At 39.4% G+C, this 23,626-nt stretch overlaps 1 protein-coding gene across 3 annotated transcripts in view; it reads left to right on the top strand.

Annotated features, from left to right (window-relative positions):
* The window catches only part of LOC136864311 (mucolipin-3), a 226,723-nt gene that overhangs the window by 73,721 nt on the left and 129,376 nt on the right, over nt 1-23,626 (top strand). For all 3 annotated transcript variants that reach the window (XR_010859294.2, XR_010859293.2, XM_067141128.2), the window contains exon 5: nt 12,036-12,223. Coding sequence is in view for 1 of the 3 variants with exons in the window: in XM_067141128.2 (XP_066997229.2) it covers nt 12,036-12,223 (188 nt within the window). In the remaining 2 variants the exon portion in view is untranslated. The remainder of the gene's footprint in view (nt 1-12,035; nt 12,224-23,626) is intronic.

Genomic DNA, 23,626 nt, shown 5'->3' with positions numbered 1-23,626 from the left:
TGATAGCTCCCCATCGAATTCCATTTCGTTCGCCAAGTTGTTTCCAAGGAGCCCCTCGCCTGTCAAATGGGAGTGGGACTCCATTACTCCCATAGGTCCGAGGCTTGCTTAAAGTGTTCTGAGCTCGGTAAATTCATGAAGCAGGATGCTGCCCTACTTGCACATAGTCCAAGTGAGGATCTCTCCTCTAACGGGTTATGGACCACCGGTGAATTGTGTAGTCCTAGCCGCCTGAGCACAAGGAGGGCCACGACTCATAATAATAATAATAATAATAATAATAATATTATAGACAAATCTACTAATATTTACAATTAATTTGTTCAATTACAGAAATATATCACACTAAGGAATGTTACAGTTTTAGTGTTTTTGTCGGTGAAAAATATTACAAAATGGGGATTGGAATAAGGTTAACTTTGCAGGGAACCACAGCTGAGTACTCTCTAACACTATTGATGAATGATATAATGATAATGATGATGATAATCATCTGGATCTGTTGCACTACAAGCTCGTTTCATAGAGATATTTTGAGCACAAACTTTTAAATCTTCCGTGGTATGATATCCCTCTGACCTCCTGCAGAAGGAAGTTCCATTCACGGCGGGCTATAACAGTGAAGGAATTGTTGTAGGTTGAGGATTTATGCCTAGGGATAGCGAGCAATGTCGAGCTGAGCGCTCTGGTGTTTTTATCATGGTGTTCAGAAAGGCTATGAAATCGTTCATACAGGTGAGATGGGGATTGTAAGGTAAGGATTCGGTGCAATGAAATCATGGTATGCAGCTTGCGCTTATCTTCAAGGCATAGTCATCCGAGGTCGACGTAAGATTGGGTGTGCGTTTGAGTCATCAGTCCATAGACAGGTTTGATGCAGCCTTCCATGCCACCCTATCCTGTGCTAACCTTTTCATTTCTATGTAACTATTGCATCCTACATCTGCTCTAATCTGCTTGTCATATTCATACCTTGGTCTACCCCTACCGTTCTTACCACCTACACTTCCTTCAAAAACCAACTGAACAAGTCCTGGGTGTCTTAAGATGTGTCCTATCATTCTATCTCTTCTTCTCGTCAAATTTAGCCAAATCGATCTCCTCTCACCAATTCGATTCAGTATCTCTTCATTCGTGATTCGATCTATCCATCTCACCTTCAACATTCTTCTGTAACACCACATTTCAAAAGCTTCTATTCTCTTTCTTTCTGAGCTAGTTATCGTCCATGTTTCACTTCCATACAATGCCACGCTCCACACGAAAGTCTTCAAAAACATCTTCCCGATTCCAATATCAATGTTTGAAGTGAGCAAATTTCTTTTCTTAAGAAAGCTCTTCCTTGCTTGTGCTAGTCTTTATTTTATCTCCTCCTTACTTCTGCCATCATTAGTTATTTTACTACCCAAGTGACAATATTCATGTACTTCCTGTAAGACTTCATTTCCTAATCTAATGTTTCCTACATCACCTGCCTTTGTTCGACTGCACTCCATTACTTTTGTTTTGGACTTATTTATTTTCATCTGGTACTCTATACCCAAGACTTCGTTCATACCATTCAGCAACTTCTCGAGATCTTCTGCAGTCTGAGATAAAACATCATCGGCAAATCTCAAGGTTTTGATTTCCTCTCCTTGGACTGTGATTCCCTTTCCAAATTTCTCTTTGATTTCCTTTACTGCCTGTTCTGTGTAAATATTGAAAAGGAGAGGGGACAAACTGCAGCCTTGCCTCACTCCTTTCTGGATTGCTGCTTCTTTTTCAAAGCCCTCGATTCTTATCACTGCAGACTGATTTTTATACAGATTGTAAATAATTCTTTGTTCTCGGTATGTGATCCCTATCATCTTCAGAATCGGAAATAGCTTGATCCAATCAACTTTATCGAATGCCTTTTCTAGGTCTACGAATGCCATGTACGTGGGCTTGTCCTTCTTGATTCGATCCTCTAAGATCATTGACGTAAAGTCACGATTGCTTCACATGTTCCTACATTTCTTCTGAAGCCAAATTGATCTTCTCCCAACTCAGCTTCAACTTGTTTTTCCATTCTTCTGTAAATAATATGTGTTAAAATTTTGCAGGCATGAGATACTAAACTAATGGTGCGGTAGTTTTCACACCTGTCAGCACCGGCTTTCTTGGGAATAGGTATAACAACATTCTGCCGAAAATTGGATGGGACTTCTCCCGTCTGATACATCTTGCACACTAAATGAAATAACCTTGCCATGCTGGTTTCTCGTAAGGCAGTCAGTAATTCAGAGGGAATGTCATCAATTCCAGGTGCCTTGTTCCTATTTAGGTCACTCACAGCCCTGTCAAACTCTGACCTCAAAATTGGGTCTTCCATTTCATCAGCATCAACAGCCTCTTCATGTTCCAGAACCAAATTATCTACATCTTTACCTTGATACAACTGTTGGATATGCTCCTGCCATCTTTCTGCTTTGTCTTCTTTCCCTAGAAGTGGCTTTCCATCTGAGCTCTTAATATTCATACACCTAGATTTCCTTTCTCCAAAGGTTTCCTTGATTTTCCTGTATGCAGCATTTACCTTTCCCAGGACCATACAGCCTTCGACATCCTTGCATTTCTCCTTCAGCCATTCTTCCTTAGCTACCTTGCACTTTCTATCCACTTGATTCTTTAATCGCCTGTATTCTTTTCTGCCCTCTTCATTTCTATCATTCTTGTATTTTCGTCATTCATCAATCAGGTCTAGTATCTCCTGAGTTATCCACTGATTCTTAGTTGATCTTTTCTTCCTTCCTAACATTTCTTCAGCAGCCCTACTGACTTCATTTTTCATGACTCTCCACTCTTCCTCTATAGTGTTCCCTTCAGCCTTTTCATTTAGTCCTTGTGCAACATGTTCCTTGAAACAATCCCTCACACTCTTTTCTTTCAACTTGTCTAGATCCCATCTTTTTGCATTCTTTCCTTTCTTCAATTTCTTCAACTTCATGACCAACAAGTTGTGGTCAGAGTCCACGTCTGCTCCTGGGAAGGTTTTGCAATCCAACACCTGGTTTCTGAATCTCTGCCTAATCATAATGAAGTCTATTTGATACCTTCCAGTGTCTCCAGGTCTCGCCCACGTATACGGCCATCGTTCGTGGTGTTTGAACCAAGTATTGGCAAGGACTAAATTATGATCAGTGCAGAATTCAACCAGCAGACTTCCTCTTTCGTTCCTTTGTCCCAATCCAAATTTTCCTACTGTTCTACCTTCTCTTCCCTGGCCTACCACTGCATTCCAGTCTCCCATCACAATTAGATTCTCATCACCTTTTACATATTATATTAAATCTTCTATCTCCTTGTATATTCTTTCGATTTCTTCATCATCCGCTGAACTAGTAGGCACTATTGTGGTGGGCATTGGTTTCGTGTCTATCTTGACAATAATTCTTTCACTATGCTGGTCGTAGTAGCTTACCCGCTGCCCTATTTTCTTATTAAACCAACTCCTGCATTTCTCCTGTTTGATTTTGTGTTGATAATTCGGTAGTCGCCTGACCAAAAATCTTGTTCTTCCTGCCAACGTACTTCACATATACCAACTACATCTAACTTTAGCCTATCTATCTCCCTTTTCAGATTCTCTAACCTACCACAACGATTCAAACATCTAACATTCCACGCTCCAACTTGCAGAATGTCAGTATCCATCTTCCTGATGATTGCTCCCTCTCGTGTAGTCCCCACCCGGAGATCCGAATGGGGGACTAGTTTACCTCCGGAATATTTTACCCGGGAGGAAGCCATCATCAGTACACCATTCATACAGAGAGAGCTGCATGTCCTCGGGAGGTAGTTATGGCTGTAGTTTCCCGTTGCTTTCAGCCGTGTAGTAGTATCAACACAGCTAAGATATGTTGAGTATTATTACAAGGCCGTATCAGTCAATCATCTAGACTGCCGCCCTTGCAACTACCGAAAGGCTGCTACCCCCCTTTCGATGAACCATTCGTTAGTATGGTCTCTCAACAGATACCCATCCGATATGGTTGCAGCTGCGACTCGGCTATCTGCATCATTGGGACACGCAAGCCTCCCCACCGCGGCAAGGTCACACGGTTCGCAGAGGAGGAGATTGGGTAACGTTCTGAAAATGTCAGATTACGTATAAATCTTACACTGGTATTCTGTGTACATTGTAGTTTATCTCTAAGCTCGGTTTTCGCGTCTTTGTAAACTACGTCACAATAATAGAATATTGGAAGAACGAGGGTTTCAAGTAGTTTCTTCCTTAAACTGAACGGGAAAGTAAATTTGAATTTGTTTAATAGGTGCAGCATCGCGAAAACTCGTCTACCCACAGATATTGTCTGATCCGTCCACGAGAAGTGTTGGTCAATGATTACTCAGCGATTTTTTTTATACTCTTGCCAAAGGGTGAAGCTTGGTTTTGTAGTTGTACATCAGGGATGGACATGCGGTAATTACTGGAAATAAGTCTTGGGTGGGCAACTGCTATGGTTTGGGATTTTTTCGGGTTTAAAATAAGTCCATGTTTGGAAGACCCTTTGCTTATGGCCTCTAGATCCATGTTAATTTGCTCGATTACTTTTGAAACGTGTGTGTTTTGCATGGATGTACAATTGTACATTGTCAGCATAAATGTGACATTTACAATGTGTCAGCTGTATAGCTAAGTCGTTGATATAGACAGAAAATAGCAAGGGAGCTAGAGTTGACCCTTATGGGACACCTGTTATCGCATATTGCCACGAAAAGGTAACTTGATTGACGACACGTTGACGTTCGTGTAAATAGGCTCCCATCCATCTCAGAGTACTGTAGGAGAACCCTAGGCGATAGTTTGGATAGGAACAACTCATGGTCTACAGAGTCGAATGCTTTGCGGAAGTTCAGTAATACTAGAATTCAGTTTTTGCTCATCAATAGCCTGTCTTATATCGTCAGTCACACTTACTAACGTAGTACATGTACTGTGATTGCGTCGGAAACCTGACCGGTGTGGGTCTAGTATATCATGGTCGTTGAGATAGTTCGTGATTTGATTATGCACAGTGTGTTAGAGTTCCTTGGCTATTATACTGTAGACAGGATATCAATAGGTCTGTAGTCAATGTTTATTCTAGGAGATTTTATTTTTGGTAAAGGTTGTACCAGGGCCATTTTCCAGACAGTTGGAAATACACTGTTTTGAAGGGAGAAGTTGTGTATGGATGTCAATACTGGAATAGTAGTCAATAATTTTCTTTAGCATTATAATACAGGGTGTTTCAAAAAGAATATACTATTACAAAGTATTATTTTGTCCAAACTATCGACCGCTGCACCTTGGCTCAGCTATTGGAGAAACATATACATAGTATAGTTTGTATTAATAGCCGCAAGATGTCAGTTGTACTCTGTTTTGCTTCGTAACCATCATATGTTTAAAATGGCTACTCTGCAGCAGAAATCATTTTGTGTTCTCGAGTTTGCGAAGTGCAATTTCGTGATTACAGTGCAAAGACATTTCTGGTTGAGGTACCAAATTGATCCTGCAAATGGGTGGAACGTTCGCAGATGGTATCGACAGTTTGTAGACACAGGATGTGTATGCAAAGGAAAGAGTCCTGGCCACCCTCGTGTTCCTGAAGAAAATGTTGCGCTGATTGAAACTGCTTTCCAATGTAGTCCTTCAAAATAAACTTGTCGTGCCAGTCAGGAGTTACAACTGCCTACAACAACAATTTGGCATGTTTTGAGACGTCAGTTGGTTATGAAGCCGTACAAATTACATCTGTTACAAGCTCTGCGTCCTGATGATAAACGCAAACGTGTGGCATTTTGTAATGAGATTCTTGATGCTATTGACAATGATAACACTTTCACACAATGCATTATGTTCTGTGATGAAGCGACTTTCCATGTTAGTGGTCAGGTGAACAAACACAATGTTCGAATTTGGGGCCTACAGAACCCACTATGTTACAAAACTGGTTCTTTCTGAGGCTGCACGAAGAAACTGGTTCATCAGACAACTTCATTTTTCAACAAGACCCCCTCACTGGAGTCGCCAAGTGCATGAATATCTGATTGAAACTATACCAAACCGTTGGATGGATCGTCAAGGAGCTGGCAACTTAGCATGTCTCAGCTGGGCTCCACGGTCATTGGATTTGACACCCTGTGACTTAATCCTGTGGGGTTTTGTTAAAGACAATGTTTATGTACCACCACTCCCACAGAACCTGGAAGAGTTGAAGAAACAGATCCATACTGCCGTAACATCAGTGACGAAGGACATGCTTGCCAGAGTATGGGAGGAATTTGAGTATCGATGTGATATAGTTCATGTCGCTGATGGAGGACATATTGAACATCTGTAATCTGAACTTGAGAGGTTCATAAGTATGTGTGTAAAGTTTCATATTCGTATGCCTTACAGTTTAATAAATATATGCATTCGAAATACGTATATTCTTTTTGAAACACCTTCTACATATATTGTCCACCCCTGTGGATTTAGTTTTAATTCGCAAGATAGCCGCTTTCACTTTCTTTCAGTTGAACTAGCGCATTATTTCATACTGGTACCTATGTTCTATTTATAGAGTTTTACGAAAATTGGGCTGTTTTTAAAGTTCAGCCTGCTATCATGTGGCCCTTGAGCCCTTACAAGTTCGAAACCCCTATTGTAGACCTTACCTGGTCCATAGCACAGAGGAAAGTAACTAGGAATAACATCAATACTTTTAAGATTGAATCTGTCTTCCCTCTACAAAATAAAGAGAAAAGAAACATTAACATGCATGTGGGCCTAATACATTGTCCGCATGTCCTGGGCTTACCAAGTTCTGTGGATTTTTTGCGGCATGGAGTCCACCAAGTTGTGGAAATAGATCCTGAGAACTTGATCCCACAACTATTCTGCATTTCTCAATGGATTATCTATATAGTCTCCTTTGTTTTAACAAATCCCATACATTCTCCATGATCAGGTCCAGTGACTTCACAGGTCAATCTAAAACTATGATCTCGGTCCTTACCCGAAACTACACTTGAAAGACTTCAGCTTGGTGTTCTGGATGTTTATCCTGCTGGAAAACTGATCCTTGCAGATAATGTTCTGAGACAAAAGGAAGCTAGAAATATCAATATATTCATGAGCAGTTAACTGGATGTGGATGCGCTCCAGCACACCAGGACTGTTGTGAGAGATCCACATATAGAATGCGTCCTGACCTTTGATGCCAGTGTATGGGTCATATCTAATGCTAGGCTCACAATATACTTGGACAGGGCCCCGCCAGTCAGTTGAGATACGTGTCTTATCGGAGACTGATGCGATCACTCTTACTCAATGTACATTTTCCCAACTGATGGAGGTTCCACAGCACGCTCGTCTGACATGGCCTCTTTCCCAACAGCCTTGTGACTACGGAGATTGATTCCTAACATGACTGATTCCTCTATGTATTGGTGATAAAAGTATCGGCCTTCAGATCCCAAGATTATGGTTCAAACCCAGCAGAGGTAGATTTTGAATGGTGGAAAAATATCCTTTCAATGCTGCTGTTGTATGATATCAGCATGTGAAAGAACTCTGGTGACACATTTGGTGTTTAACCAACAACTCAGCCATAGATCACCCAAGAGAGATCTAGTTTACTCTGCTGTCTGGTAAAGTAGAACGGAACATTGAAACTGATGCACAGGCATGTAGATTGCCTCAAATCTAAATGCCTTCGCACTTTAGCTGAGGCTAAAAATTATTTATCCTCCCCTGTAAGTGGGAGACGCAGACGGAAGAATACACCCACAGGATTCCCAGCTTGTTGTAACAAGCTACTAAGAGGGGGAACCAAGGGATGATTGAATTAGAACCATGGGACTACTTGTAATTAGTACGATCACGTGAGGAACTCTGTGGGTCGTTTTTACTTGCGAGTAGTACCACTATGCTAGGTACATAATAGGTTTGTGATTAGTAGCAACAGAGAGTGAATCAGTATGGGTTTTACAGTACCTGTGACTAGTACCACTATATGCAGAACACCACATGCATACGTTGCCTGTGATTAGAACTATTGTGAGAAACACCATGTGTCTGCGTTGCCCGTGATTAATACCCACTATGTGAGGAACACCAAGGTATAGTACAAGTCACTGTGACTAACACACCTATGTGAGGAACACCGTGGGTTTGCGCGTTGCCTATGAGTAGTGCCGTAATGCAACAAACACCATAGGTCTGAGTTACCTGTGCGTATTACATTACCCGTGAGTAGTACCACAATGTGTGGAACACCACGAGTATGTTACTCATGATTAGTACCGGTACATGACAAATACTATGGTTCTTACTTTCCTAGCGATAAGTACCATTATGAGGGGCTGTTGACGTGGATTTTGGACCCCTTTAAACAACAAGCATCATTGATTCATGATTGTGTTTTGGAAGCAGCCCCTTTGTCAGTATATACTTTTGTTTCAAGATAGTTTCTGCGAAGGTGGAGCATTGCAGGTGGAATCCACTGATTTAAGTTCATAATCATTGTTCATTGTCTCTTTTTTGAATTCTAGTCAGTGGATTAATTTTGGAATTATTTTTAACATTCAATATTGTGAGTTGGATCCGCTGATTATTTTAAATTATTATTCATCCATTCATTCTTCATCACGTTCTAAATTCTGGTCAGTGGATGAGTTTTGGACTTTCAAATTGTCTTTTCATTTTGTACCATTAGGGGCTGATGGTGTAGTTGTTAGGCCTCTTTCAACAGCAAGCATCATCACCAAATTATCATAACTCATTTCAAAACACACGTGAAAACAGGAATGAAAAGAGATGTTAGTAATAGTAAATGATTGTGACATGTTATGTAAAAAAAGTAAACATTACGTACAGTTACAGCAAGGTTTGAACCTCTGACCTGAGGGTTCAGGAGCAAGGATGCTACCCTGGAACTAACTTGATACTTGGCGTGAAGCCAGAATGTATTGTCATCGTCTTTCTTGCAGAGTGACATTTGTAGATGTGATAATGGGTGCAATAACAGTTAACTTGCAGTGAATATCAGTCCCTTGGCCTGCACCAATGTATAAACAGTGCTATGCGTTCTTGCAAAATTTCCAATGTTTGGGACTTCAACAGTTTGTGTATTTAGTGTTCGGTTACTTATTTCTAGTACTTTACATGTTGACTCCTTTAGCCTATAACTTCCAAGCCATGTAGATATTTTTTGTTGGGATGTCTATGCAACATCTTGTGTTTAGATTCGTTGACTTTCTTGAAGTTTGTGTTCCACTTAGTCCTCTAAATTGTTCTAGAAGGTTTAAATTTCCTGGAAATGAGACCAGTAGTAGACTTCTTGGAATTCTTCACCACCAAGGCTGACATAGACATCATGCTTGGAAAGTTGTTCTGAATATATATGAAACCTATAATAAAGGTATTGAATAGTATATAAGATATAGAGTGATGATTAACATCACTCCTGCTGATGCATTCCCTCTTTAGTGATGTTCTCCTTGCTGACAATACACTATTTGACTAAGAGACTCCTTCGCTTAATGGTGAGCATTGAGGCCTTCGGTTCAGAGGGTCCCGGGTTCAATTCCGGCCAGTTCAGTGATTTTTATCGTGGTTGATTAATCCTTCGGTTTCAGGGACTGGGTTCATCCCAACATACTCTTCATATTTACACAACACACCACACTACCAACCACCACAGGAACACACAGTAGTGATTACATTCCTCCTCATAGGGTTGGCATCAGGAAGGCATGAAGAAGACATTTGACTAACTTCTTATTTTCACTATCTATAGTGCTTGATTTTCTAATATTTCAGCATTCATCTGGCTGCTGGAAGAAAGTTACGATTGAGATTTTTGGCAATAATTTAACGATATCACCTCCAAATTACAGTTCAGCAGTGATCCTGGAAATTGAAAACAATTTCAAGATATCCGATTTAAAAAAAATTGTTACTGTGCTCTTGACAAGGTTTGCTTTTACTGATGAAATTTCAGATTATAGTTCGGTTTTTCACTGTGCATTCACTCATAACATTGCATCCATATCTGTACGTGACTGCAGGTTTTAACTATCAGGTGTGACACTCATTCTGGTTTTCTTGTCTATCTGCTTCTTAGGAAGTAGTTATTGTTCTCTAATAGCAGAGTCCATGGAATGTAAGTCTCCAGTGTTCAGAAATCTTTTCCATTAAAATTATTTCCCTACTAATCTGGAAAATATTAGTTGTTTGTCCATTCTTCATACTCTTGATCTGTTCCCAGCTGCTTGGCATTTTGTCTGGATTAAGGGAAAGTTTACAGCTGGATATCCTTCCTTATGTCACCCTTATGTGGAGGGATGTATTACATATTTCTTTGGGGGGTTTAAATATGATTTGTTGTATGTAGATGTGTATTAAGATGAGCACACCCACCCAGCCCCCAAGCTGGAGGAATTAACAAAAGGTTGAAATCCTTGATCTGGTCAAGAATCAAACTTGGAGCTCTCTGAACCGTAGGCTAGTGTGCTGACCAGTCAGCCTAGGAACTGAACGAGTTTTATGACCATTAACCATTATAAATTAAGAATGTCTTTCAATTACCTGCTGCTTTCACTATTACTGCCAGTAGTCAATTTCTATTTCCAGTAACTGAAGACAAGATCCAGGCACTGTTCCTAAGCTTGGTGTATAGACAAAGAAAAGCGGAGTTATGGAAATTGATCATAAACTTTTTTAAGTGAACTCAAGGATTATTTATTTTGCATATGTCTTTCAATGCTGGGGGTGGCAGCCCTGAAGATGATTTTTTTGTGATTTACCATCTTCACGCCAGGCATGTGCTGGCCATGGCCACTTTCTTCTATGGCCTAGCGCTTTCCCAATCTTGCGTCGCTGAAAATTTTCAGTGTGTTAGTGCAATGTCACACCAGCAGCAGGAAAAAAAAAAAAAAAAAAAAAAAGTGCAGGGAGTTTCACAGGATATCTTCAGCTCACCTGGTCCAGGTCTTCCATTTGATGGCCCTAGGTGACCTGCACATCTGGGTGCATGTGGTGGTGGTGGTGAGGGAGAGGGTGAAACCTGGTGTCAGTACATGGCCTACTCCTGTCAAATAACATGGGGTCTACTCAAGGCTTAGTCCTTATCTGACAGATAAATCACCATTAACAGCAGCATATGGCCTCACTCTATATGAATATTGCAAAGAGGTTTGGAATTGAATCCAGGCTTTTGGCACCCAATCTAGTGATTAAAAATAATATATCACCACCTCTCATACTTTGCTGGACAAAATTGTGATGGCGAAGTTTTTTTCAACCAGTGGGGCTCAAACTAGCTAACCACAGTGTTGCACCATAGACATGATGCGTTAGAGAACATAGCCACCAGACGGGCTAAACTTGAGGAAATATTACTGTAAAGAAAACATCATTCTACTCTTGAAACAAATTCCTTCTTTTTGGTTTTTGCTATTTAATGGGCTGATCAATAGATAGGATGTCTCTTCATGAAAGTGTAGAAGATAAGTATAATTTCCTGAGCATGGTAAACAAAGTGAACATTAAGTCAACACATACAAGTTTCAGGTCTGTACTACCTTATTGTGGAATGTTTGGACAGGTTTACCTTTGAGATTACAGGCTTATGTGTATAGAGCATTGTTAAAATTGTGTGCTTCAGTTAAAAGACAACTTGAAGTGAACTTTGAGAAGCAGAACGTGAAACCCATGAAGAAACAAGGTAAACCATAATGTCCCAGTAAGAAACAAAACTAATGGAATTTGAACATTTTGTACTGGATTTAATCAACTGTGAAGATAGGTTGGAGAGAATTGAAGTAAAACTATGGGTTCTATTGTGTGCAGTTAATATGCTTACTTCTGGGGCAATACTTTATGATAGTTACTCAGAACAGTAAAGAGAAGCCATTCAGAAAAGAATGATATCTTTACTGAATAGAAACAACTCTCTAGTTTTGTGGTATCATTCAATTTTTTCCATTTCTTTATGAATGAAGTCCATTGAAACAATATTTTAATTTGTTTACAGAATGTATGAATATGACGCCATCACCACGGAGAACTTCATTCAGCAGTAAATCTCTCCTGGAATATCATCAGTTAAACATAGAATTCTCTGCTCTCGTTAAAGCAACACTGAGCTTTTCTATCAAAACTGTGAATTTCAAAGCTGCTGGTCCAATTACTCCACCTGACTGCTACAAGTTCAATATAGAGGTAACCATGTAATCTTGTAATGTAACTTTTTAAAAAGAATAATTGGTTGATAAATTACAAACTGTTGCCAGGCTGAGCATCTCAGATTGTAGATCGCTGGACTTCTGAGCTTCAGTACATGTTTTGTTCTATTTGGAACAACCTCAGCTATGTTACATTGCTTAGGTGAAATTACAAAGTATATTATCTTCTTAAAATCATCTTAATGAGTACCTTGTTTTGCTTAAAATCTATGTGAATTTTAAAACAACAAAATTGTCTGAAAAAGACTATCAAATAATAATAATAATAATAATAATAATAATAATAATAATAATAATAATAATAATAATAATAATAATAATAATAATAATAAAATTAGCCATGTGGTTGAAGAAATGGGAAATATGGTCATGTTGATATGAGACTCACCCCTTTATTGGGAAGCCCTTGGCCTTTTCAGACAATTTGTGAATTTGATCTGAATTGGAAAACAATTACTCTTCTTTTTTACTTCTGACAAACATACCAAGATATCTGTAACCGAATTCGGGACAATTACGGTTACACATAATAATAAACATAATAATAACAGTAGTAAATAATATAATACTTAATAATATGAACAAGGAGATAGAAAAATGATGCATTGGCGGTGAATTCATATCAGAACATAGAAGCGTGACGAGTATCTTCCGATACGCAATATTAAATCAAATACAGTGAACACTTACAGGCCTAAAAATAACAACTAAGACAGGAGAGTGGAACGTGCGGGAAGCCCTACGAGGTCCATGGAATGTATGACGTTATGGGGAAGTAAAGACTTACAAAAATACACCCAACAGACAAATTATTAAGGAAATGAACATATAATTATAAATGAACAAAAAAATGAACTGCGGATAAACTGATACTTGAGATACAAAACAAAAGAAGTGTAAAGGAAACAATTAAGCTCTTCAGTCACGAACAAACTTTGACATAAGAGTTTCAGAATTTACAGAATGAAAGGAGGCAACCTCAAACGAAACAAAATTAATTACACAATTCGAGAAAGTGTTACAGTTACTACAATTACAACTAGAGTTAGGAAAGAAGGTCTGCCTCATAAAAACAACGTTGCCTACTAGCATAAATGCTAAGTCATATAAATGCTCATTTTGGAAAATGTGGAAAACTCGAAACTCCGGCACACGAGATGAACTTCTACATAATTACTGAATTTACATTAAGTGGGAATTTTCCGAAACATAAGAATGCATTTAAATAACATAAGGCCAAAACAAAGCGCTTACCTTTGGCAGCTGACGACCCATTGCGGGACGGGCGCTAAACACGCCCGCCCGCTGTAGTGATCCAAATTCAAAGATGCGGACAAAGTGACTTGAACTCGCGAGGAGCCACAAACAGGAAAATGAGTTATTACAAATGACCAATACCAACACTCAAGTTTGCCACATTCACCAATTAAAAATTATAATATACTGGCCAATAAAAACACTTGTTCTTTTGACCAATGACAATATTCTTCCGGAATCGCATATTGCATATTAGCGGATATTACAAAACGACAGGAAAGGACCACTTATACGTGGCACACCCTGCCTCACAAGTCAAGTATAAAATTTCCACACCCCTTTCTATAGTTAACAAAATAATACAATTTAAATCAGGAAATGTAACAGAACATAAATCTTCTTCATAGTCCATTTCTTCATATGCCTAAATATGTAATAATTTTTAAATAAGAAAGCTTCATACAATAATTTACTTTACATAAACACTTCAGTTCTTTAAATGTTTTTGTTTATCCAAAATGATGACAAGATAAAATTTACATAACATTACATAATAAGGACTTCTGTTGCTTCACTGATTTCTGCTCACCAACAGCCACAACATCTCTAATGGAATTTTACATGGTTTCACTTCACTCTAATTGAATAACTGCCAAATACCACAAGCTATGTAAAACAATGCAAACCTTCATTCGTTTGATTCTGTATCAAATGTTGTAAACCATAAGCCTAATATGGTGAAATTTTATCCAACATTTTAGCAGAACTGTGATGTAATTTTAATTCGATGATGTTTAGGAAGCAAGACTGTGAATTAATCTTTTTGTTGTATAACAGAACTTCATTTTAACACTCATCCATCGTATGTTTTCATGTCATGACTTATCGGTTTTTACAAAATTTCTGTCTGAAGATGCAAATCAATCATTTACAGTACATGTTTTGTTCCATTTGGAACATCCTCAGCTATATTACATTGCTTAGGTAAAATTACAAAGGTGTTTTAAAATTCACATAGATTTTAAGCAAAACAAGGTACTCATTAACTCATTGGGCCCGAGCCACGGAACCGTTCCGTGCTTCGTCTCGGTGGACCAAATGCCGGACCACGGAACTGTTCCGTTGTCTCATTTTACTACGTAATTCAACTTTTCCTCAAGAGATGGCAGAGTGGGTTGCATTTGTTATTTGTGTAGGGATTCTTTCTTTGCAATGTTATATGCTCTTTGCTGATATAAATATCGAGAGTGTGCTTGGTAATATTAGTTTGAAGTGGGCTATCTTTCGACTTTGAGATTCGCTTGTAAACAAGATGGCTGCCAGTATAGAACTGATATTTACCGATATATAACCCCTTTTAGGAAGTAATGATGATTAGGAATGTAATTTTTTCAGTGAAATTAGTAGTAATATTAGTATTAGTGTTAGCAATGCTCCTGAAGAACAAATAGATGTGGAAATCGAAGAGGAAATGCAAAAAGAAGGCCGTGTTACAGCTCAGCAGGCGGACTGAGCACGGACCCGTGATGCTAATAAAATAAAATGTTTTACTGTATTCCTTGTTCCGCAGTTTGTAGTATGAAAGCCTTTTGTTTTCATGTATATTTAAATCTTTAATGGTCTTGTAAGAAAGAAATTTCTCACGACATGAATCGATACTATATTTCCTCCAAAATAATCCCAGCGCCAATGCAGTTTCAATCCAACAAATATGCAGGGCTCAATGGGTTAGGATGATTTTAAGAAGATAATTTATTTTGTAATTTCACCTAAGCAGTGTAATATAGCTGAATTTTATTTCGATGTTTACCAAGCAAGAGTGTGCATTTAATCTTTTTTCTGTAGAACAGAACTTCATTTTAACACTAATCCATTGCATGTTTTCATGTCATGTCTTACCAGTTTTTATAAAATTTTTGGCTGAAGATGACCACATGAGGTAGAAATTAATCCCAAAATAATTTAGCTTTTATATTACTAATCAAGTATTGAATAGGTGGAACCACATTTAGCTTTCTAGCTTTCCATTTGTATACGTAAAGTTACTCTGAAATATTTCAACACACTGATCAAAATCCAACATGGCTACCCTGGTTTTATTACCTTGGCTGCCCCCTCTGGGTCCTGTTGTCTACACTGAAAGAAAAAATATCCAAGCACCATGAAATAAGGAATGTAGAATGTGGACATTTTCGCAATATATTTGTCGAGGTTAACATATTTAAGTGATTAAAGGTACAAGACTGCAGGTTAATATCCATGCAAGAAAAGCCATCGCATATGTGCCAAGCTGGTCTATTAATAACCTGTGTAATCGCCTGACTGTTGAATGCAGGCATGCATTATGTCGTGCAGGTGCTGGATGTCAACATGTGGGATGCAGTTCCATGCCTGTTGCACTTGGTTGGTCAAAACAGGAACGGTTAATGCTGGTTGTAGATGACACTGGAGTTGTCGTCGAATAATGTCCCATATGTGCTCGATTGGGCACAGATCGGGGGATTGAGCAGGCCAAGGCAACAGAGCACGTTGGGTTACAACAGTGGCATAGGACCATGCATTATCCTGTTAGAAAACAATCCCAGGAATGCTGTTAATGAATGGCAGCACAACAGATCGAATCACCAGACGGACGTACACATCTGCAGTCAGGGTGCATGGGATAACCACTAGAGTGCTCCTGCTGTCGTAGGAAATTGCTTCCAGACCAGAACTCCCGGTGTAGGTCCAGTGTGTCGACGCCGCAGACAGGTGGAATGCAGGTGCTCTTATGGCCTCCTCCTAACCAACACAGGGCAATCACTGGCACCAAGGCAGAACTGGCTTTCATCGGAAAACAACAGACCTCCCCTCCATCCTCCAATGACCTCTCACTTGACACCAGTGAAGTTGCAGACGACGGTGGTTTGTGGTAATTGGAATGCACGTCGCCGTGTGTCTAGCTTGGAGCTGTCCTTCACGTAAAAGATTTCGAACAGTTCGTTGTGTCACTGTGGTGCCAACTGCCGCTTGAATTGTTGCTGCAGACACCGTCCGCTGCGCCACAACCATACGCCAAATACGGCGGCCTTCCCTCTCGGTGGTGCCACGGGGACGTCCGGAGCCCGGTCTTCTTATGCATGTACCTTCTCGTGACCACTGCTGCCAGCACACATGCACAGTGGAGACATTCCTGCCAAGTTGTTCTGCAATAGCGCGGAAGGAAAACCCACCTTCACGTGGCCCTATTATTCGGCAGCGTTCAACCGCAGTGAACTGTTGATACTGACCTCTACGTTCTCATAAAGGCATTCTTGACCTACTCAGTCACTCCATCCAATCTCACAGGTGAGTAACACTCTCGCACATTACAGTCCATATTTAAAGCAAAACTGATGTGCAACGTCATGGGGCAGCTACTAGCACCATGCTAATGTGATTTGTGGGAAATTTGAATCATCGTCATCTTTCAGATGTTTAAACACGCCTACCAACGTTCGTTAATCTAGCACAATCCCTTCTTTGTGTTTGGATATTTTTTTCTGCCAGTGTACATAACAGTTGGCAATGAACAGTTTTCTTGCTCACCGAGCTCGATAGCTGCAGTCGCGTAAGTGCGGCCAGTATCCAGTAATCAGGAGATAGTGGGTTCGAACCCCACTGTCGGCAGCCCTGAAGATGGTTTTCAGTTTCCCATTTTCACACCAGTCAAATGCTGGGGCTGTACCTTAATTAAGGCCACAGTCACTTCCTTCCCAATCCTAACCCTTTCCTGTCCCATCGTCGCCATAAGACCTACCTGTGTCGGTGCGATGTAAGGCAACTTGTAATAATAAGTTTTCTTGCTCAAAAATTTTTACACACAAAGGATATCAAACTGGCCTGAAAAAATTTGAGCACCACGGATCTGGTTCGGAAACAATTTTAATGCCTGAAATGCATGGTTTTAATGGCACTCATTTCTACTCTGCCATGACGATGTCATAGTAGCGTGTTGGGATTGGTGCGTATCTCCAAAAATCTTTCTTCTGAAAATTTGTATATAAATATTTACTGGTGAGCTTGTAGCAGTAACATGACATGTCTGAAATTTCTACCTCTAGTAGTCACAATGGCTTAACTGCAGTGGAAATAGCTCCACACCAAATTTTCTTGTATGCCTCCACAGTCGACACGTGTCAATGAAGTCATACTTCTCATGGGAAGAGAGTTGAGGTGCTACCTGTTCATAGCAATCTCGCAGTCAAAAAATAAAATCATCTGCATTAAATATTTAGCCCACTCTGCCTCAGAAAAATCTCAGAGATTTTGGGATTTGGTTCAGTCTGCACCAAAGGTTATGGATTCTTTTATATATATGTACCACCGAATCACATGCGTAGGTGGCTCCTCAGGGATGGTGCATTTGTAATAGAATCCCTACCGAGTTAGTAGACTATCCGGTAAGGGTCGCACAGCTGTGAACTTACATTCGGCAAATAGTGGGTTTAAACACCTTCAGCAGCCCTGAAGATTGTTTTCCTTGGTTTCCCATTTTCACAGTAGGCAAATACTGGGACTGTACCTTAAAGCCACGCCTGGTTTCTTCCCATTCCTAGCCCTTTCCTATCCCATCATCACCATAACACCTATCTTTCTCAGTGCAATGTAAAGCAAATTGCAAAAATAAAATATTTAAAAAAACTGAACTCGAAATAATTATGGGCAGGATAAGAAGGTGCATAAACTATGCAGATGAGAACTTTCACTTGCAATCACTTCTCTGATCATCATCATGTGTCCCACTCCAGTCGCCCGGGTGTGGTTAACAAGCTGCCTTCACTCCTTTCTGTCCTTCCACTTTTCCTGCTCCATTACTTCTGCCTCATCCAATCCAGCTTCTCTAATGTCCTTCCAGATCTGATCCATCCACCTTCTTCTCAATCTTCCAACTGGTCTCTTTTCCCTTAACTTCTCTTTCCAATTCCCTTCTTGCTACCCGTTCCTTTCCCATTCTTTTTACATGTCCAAACCATCTTAGTCTTGCTTTCTGTATGTTCTGCACTAACAGTTCTATATTTATTTCTCTGATTTTAATATTTTGAATTCTGTCTTTTCTTGTCTTTTTAACCGATGTTCTTAAAAATTTCATTTCTACTGCTTGGATCTTACTATCTTGTCTCTTATTAGTTACCAGCGTTTCTAGTCGGTATGTTACAATTGGTATGAAATACTGTTTATATAATGTTAATTTAACTCTTGGGTACTTCGTCATCCCATAAAAGCTCTCAGACTTAATGATAAAATGTTGTACCTTTACTTAGTCTGTTATTAATTTCAGGATTGATTTCATTACTTCTATTAATAATGCTACCCAGATATGTAAACTGTTCTACATTCTCTAACCGTTCTCAGTCTATGTTCACTTGGCTTCTCTTTTTCTCTTTTCGACAGTGCATGGCTACAGTTTTATTTTTACTAATTACCATTCCAAACGTCCAGTCTCCTTTGTACTTCCTTTCCTCCCTTTCCCCAAATCACCATCATCTCTAAATACCAAAGCATTCACTTCATCAGTACTGATACTCTGTTTTACATGTTTTATGATTTCATCCATCAACATAATAAACAATAATGGCGACAGTGCACTTCCTTGCTTGAGACCTTTTTTTTTTTTTGTATAAAATTTTTCCAGAGTCACCACTCCCCACTTGTACACTGCTTTTACTGTCATGGTACAACATTTTTATCTTGTTAATTAATGATTTTGGTACATTCCTTTTCAGTAGGCATTCCCATACATGTTTTCTCTTAACTGTATCATAAACTTTTTCCAAATCCAAAAATACGAATATGATTTCCTTGTTCCTTTCCGGATGTTTTTCCATTATCGTTCGCACTGTAAATATCAAGTCTATTGTTGATCTGTTCGGTCTGAAGCCATATTGTTCTTCCTCTGTGTTTGTTATATCACTCAGTCTTTTGTCTCCACTGTGGAGTATATTTCCACTCCATTGAGAAATATTATTTTCACTATTAAACAAGTCTCTTCTGGGGAATTTGAGTGAGATTTACAACATTTGTTTAATACTGCTTCTGGTGGGATTCTTAGTTCAACATTTTGCATCAATATAGGCAAGATGAATCCATTGGTAACAATCCAATTATGATACTGCTCGGAGTGTGAGACAACAGTAAGATGGCCACGTAATACTGACCCATCTTGGTCAATGACCCGAAGGCAGAAGACGCAGTGACAACGATGTGACTTTACAAAAATGACATGGTCTCATTTATATTCTGTACCCTTCTGAGATCAACTATGTCTGGTATCATTATCATGCTCTCTTCTTTTAACATACAGTTTTTAGTGAGACAGAAACATCCCTCAATCTTGGAAACTTATTTGGCAAAAATCTCATCTCCCATTAACCCTTAAATTGCGCCATTTTTTCCTTTTAAATATGATTGTGTTTAATTCCAAAAGTAATACATTATTATTTAAAAAGTTATTTGTCAAAATTAATAATTTTTAGTTTATTTGGACCAGTCAAGATGTTAAGAGTTTTGAATGTTTTATGTACTACTGGTATATGCAAAGCTGTAAGATTACTGTAGCTACTGCCACATTTCAATCTTAGGAATGTCCTTACACACGAATTCTCTGAGGCAAACATTTTACCGTATTTGTTTTACCTCAACTGTTTATTGTCGACACTTCACTCCAGCTGATATACAAGAAAAATTATAAAATAAGATTGTTCATTTTTTTAATACGCTAGCAATCCGTAGAGAGTTTGCCTGCAAGGTAGAAATAAATGCTCACTTGTAAAATTGTAAAGTTGATGTAGCAAACAAGAAATTCCTCCTTTGCACTGAGGAAATCTGTTAAAACTTCTTCCTCATGTGGAGAAAACTCTTGAGCAGGTAAACAATCCTGGACTCCTCAGTTTTTAATGTTTTGTACTACAGGTAGTTCCGTGCCAGCCCAGCATTCTAGGGGTAGCAAGCCTGCTTCATACTGGGAGGCTCCTGGCTAGATTCCTGGCCAGATTTGGAATTGTTAACTGGATCTGCCACAGCCAAAATATTGATCATTTCAGGGGAAATATCAAACAGCCTAATTATTATAAAAGTTGCTCTATTTTGGTCATAGTTGACCTTTAACTAAAATATGGTCTACATATGCATCTAAATGAACGATAGAAATTGCACTATTCAGTCCTTATTACTTTTCTTAGGTAGAAGAAAACAGGCAAGAACTGAAGCGACATGTCATAAGTCAGGGTGGTGGTGGTGGTGATTTAAAAAAAAAAATATTTACTCCCAATTATGACACCCCATCTTGCTCAGCACTATTCTGTAAGCCTGGACTCCCAACCTAAATTCTGTCGAACATCTCTTTGATGAACTAGAACAGGTACTTTGCTCCAAATCTGTACGAGGCACATCACTAACTACAGGGCAGCCGAGAAGTCCCTTTACTTATTATAGCATCGGACAGATATGTATTCATCATCTTAATCGTTTTACAGTTCCAGTTTCTCAGGTACTTTTAGCGAGCCTCTTCTGTTCTGTCTTATTGAGATACATTCTGTTGTTAATGACGTCCTCCAGTGTCCTTGCCCAATCTTCATTGTCCACCTTTAAGACATCATGTATAGACATGTTTCATAAGTATTTATTATTAACATTATTGATACATATTTTTGACATAATAATTTCCCACCATAAGCAGAGACCTGCACACGACACATTCACTTCGGTTAGTGTGGGAAAGTCGTGTCTCGTGGTTTGCTGCCTTTAGTCGAAAGAGTTAAACCATGGCAGATGCAAGTACTATCACTGTTGAGGAGCGTTTGATGGCTTCTGTTTCTGTTTGCGAATGTCAGAATACGAAGAAGACTATGACAGACATTTTGAAGGACTTTGCTATGAGGTTTGGAAAACCACCGACATCATGACCAACATTTTTCGCGTGGGAGAAGAAAACTTCTGCGATGAGAAGTGTTCTCGATGCACCACGTAGCAGAAGGCCTATGACTCGCATCGAAACTTGCGCTGCTGTGGCAGAATGGATTGAACGATTGCCGGTCAAGTCAACCTGTAAGTGTTCTGCGGAATTAGGCATCCCGTGATCAACTAGCAAGACCATATGCAGAAAAACTTGAATCTTTCATGTTTTTGGTCATCCTTAGTGAACGAGTTGAGTGATCGTGTCTTGGAGCAACGTGTGTAAACATGAGAAATGCTGCTCGCATGCTTCCCGCTTGCAGATGATTAAAAAAATCCCGTTATGTTCTCTGATGAGTGTGTAATTTACTGTAGCTCACGAAATCGTAGCGTCTTTATTTGGGCAAAAAGCAAACCGCACCTTTATGAGGAAATAGAGTACTATCCACTGCATGTTTTGCTTTGGGCAGGGTTAACGGCGGACCATATGCTTCGACCATATTTCTTTGATGGTCCTGTGAACAAGCACAGCTACCTTCACATGATTAACACGTGGTTGCCATCAGAATTAAGGGCTGAAAGTATAACTGACATCGTGACACTTCAACAAGACGGTGCTCCACCACATTTCACTGTGGGTGTCCACAACTGGCTAAATGAACTTTTTTCCAAACCACTGGATTGGACGTGGATCACAAGACCTTCCAGCACCGTTGCCGTGGTCTCCACAAAGCCCAAACCTCAGCACATCGGGCAATGCACTATAGTTTATATATAAAAGACTTTCGTAAACGACGATACCTGAACAACAATCACCTGAAAGATGGAGTCCACGAATGTGCTATACTGGCGTAGCAGGGGGGAGAGGTGATACTCCCATGTGGCGTGTCCCAGATGGCGGATAGGGGGGTCCTAACTGGCTTGCCGACGGACTTGACGGAAATAAAATAGCTCTTGCGGACCTAACACACAACCTCCTATGGGTGGGGGGACGCAGACGTAGAATACACCCACAGTTTCCCCTGCCTGCCGTAAGAAGCAACTAAAAGGGGCAACCAAGGGATGATCGAATTAGTACCATGAGACTACTTGTAATTAGTACCATCACGTGGGGAACACCATGGGTTGCCTTTACTTGTGAGTAGTACCACTACAGTCGAGCCGCTGGCTGTCCGGCCCTGACGTTTCTCAGACAGTGTTGCCGATTTTCAACCACACGATATAAACAAACACACACACCTAAAATATTTCACGTATACGTATATCACGTATGCGACGGAAATGTGCGAAAATTACCCCTAATATATTGAAAACCAACACTAGTGTAATCATAATAATAAAACGTTCAAATTAAAATTAACTGCACTCCAAGAACAGCATAAATATAATAAAACATTCCAGTTGAAGTTACGCATATTTCAAGAACTGCGTAAGGATAATAACAAAACATTACAGTCAAAATTAAGCACACTCAGAGAATAGAATAACTGTAACTCAAAAACAGTAGGCTATAGACGTAATATAAAATAACATGAAAACCGAACTGTGTGAATAGTATCACCGTAATTTTAATAAGTCAGGATAAGAAAACCTGAAAATAATATCAACGTGGCAATAAAAACGTCACTGTTACAATAAAACTTCAACATGCTCATAGAATAGTAGTGCCGAAATAATAAAATATTGTAATGAAATGAAACAAATTATGTACTCACAGGGACTAATCCAAAGGGAATATGCCACACTCTCCGAAAATATCTGTGTCTTCTTCCTTGTCACTAATGTCACTGCTATCATCCTCATCCAGGGAAATAATAAGTTTTTCCACTCGACATTCAACAATTCCATCAGCTTCCTTTGCCTTGTGTAGATCTTCCCAGGTGTGACTCACAACACTTTTCCACTTATCCGTTGTAACAAGCTTGACTGCCTCGTGCACTAAGCGTTCAACGTCAGACGGAAGGATTTATTTTCGGCAACATATCCTTTAACTTGTGCCCAAATTAACTCGATTGGATTAACCCCTTCGGTGGCGGGTTTTGGGAGACCTCCTGTGCCAGAAAAGTGAGGTTTTTTGGAGGAAATTATTTATTTTTAGGAAGCAAGGAATGAGTAACAATTATTAAGGGAACACATTCATATATTATTCAAGGTTAATAAAATCTTACTTTACACTCTATTAACACTTTTTTACAGTAGGCCTGTGATATAG

This window comes from Anabrus simplex, chromosome 2 (genome assembly GCF_040414725.1).
Source record: "Anabrus simplex isolate iqAnaSimp1 chromosome 2, ASM4041472v1, whole genome shotgun sequence".
NCBI lineage: Eukaryota > Metazoa > Arthropoda > Insecta > Orthoptera > Tettigoniidae > Anabrus > Anabrus simplex.
The sequence above is the reverse complement of the archived record's forward strand: the minus strand, read 5'-3'. Positions and strand labels throughout refer to the sequence as shown.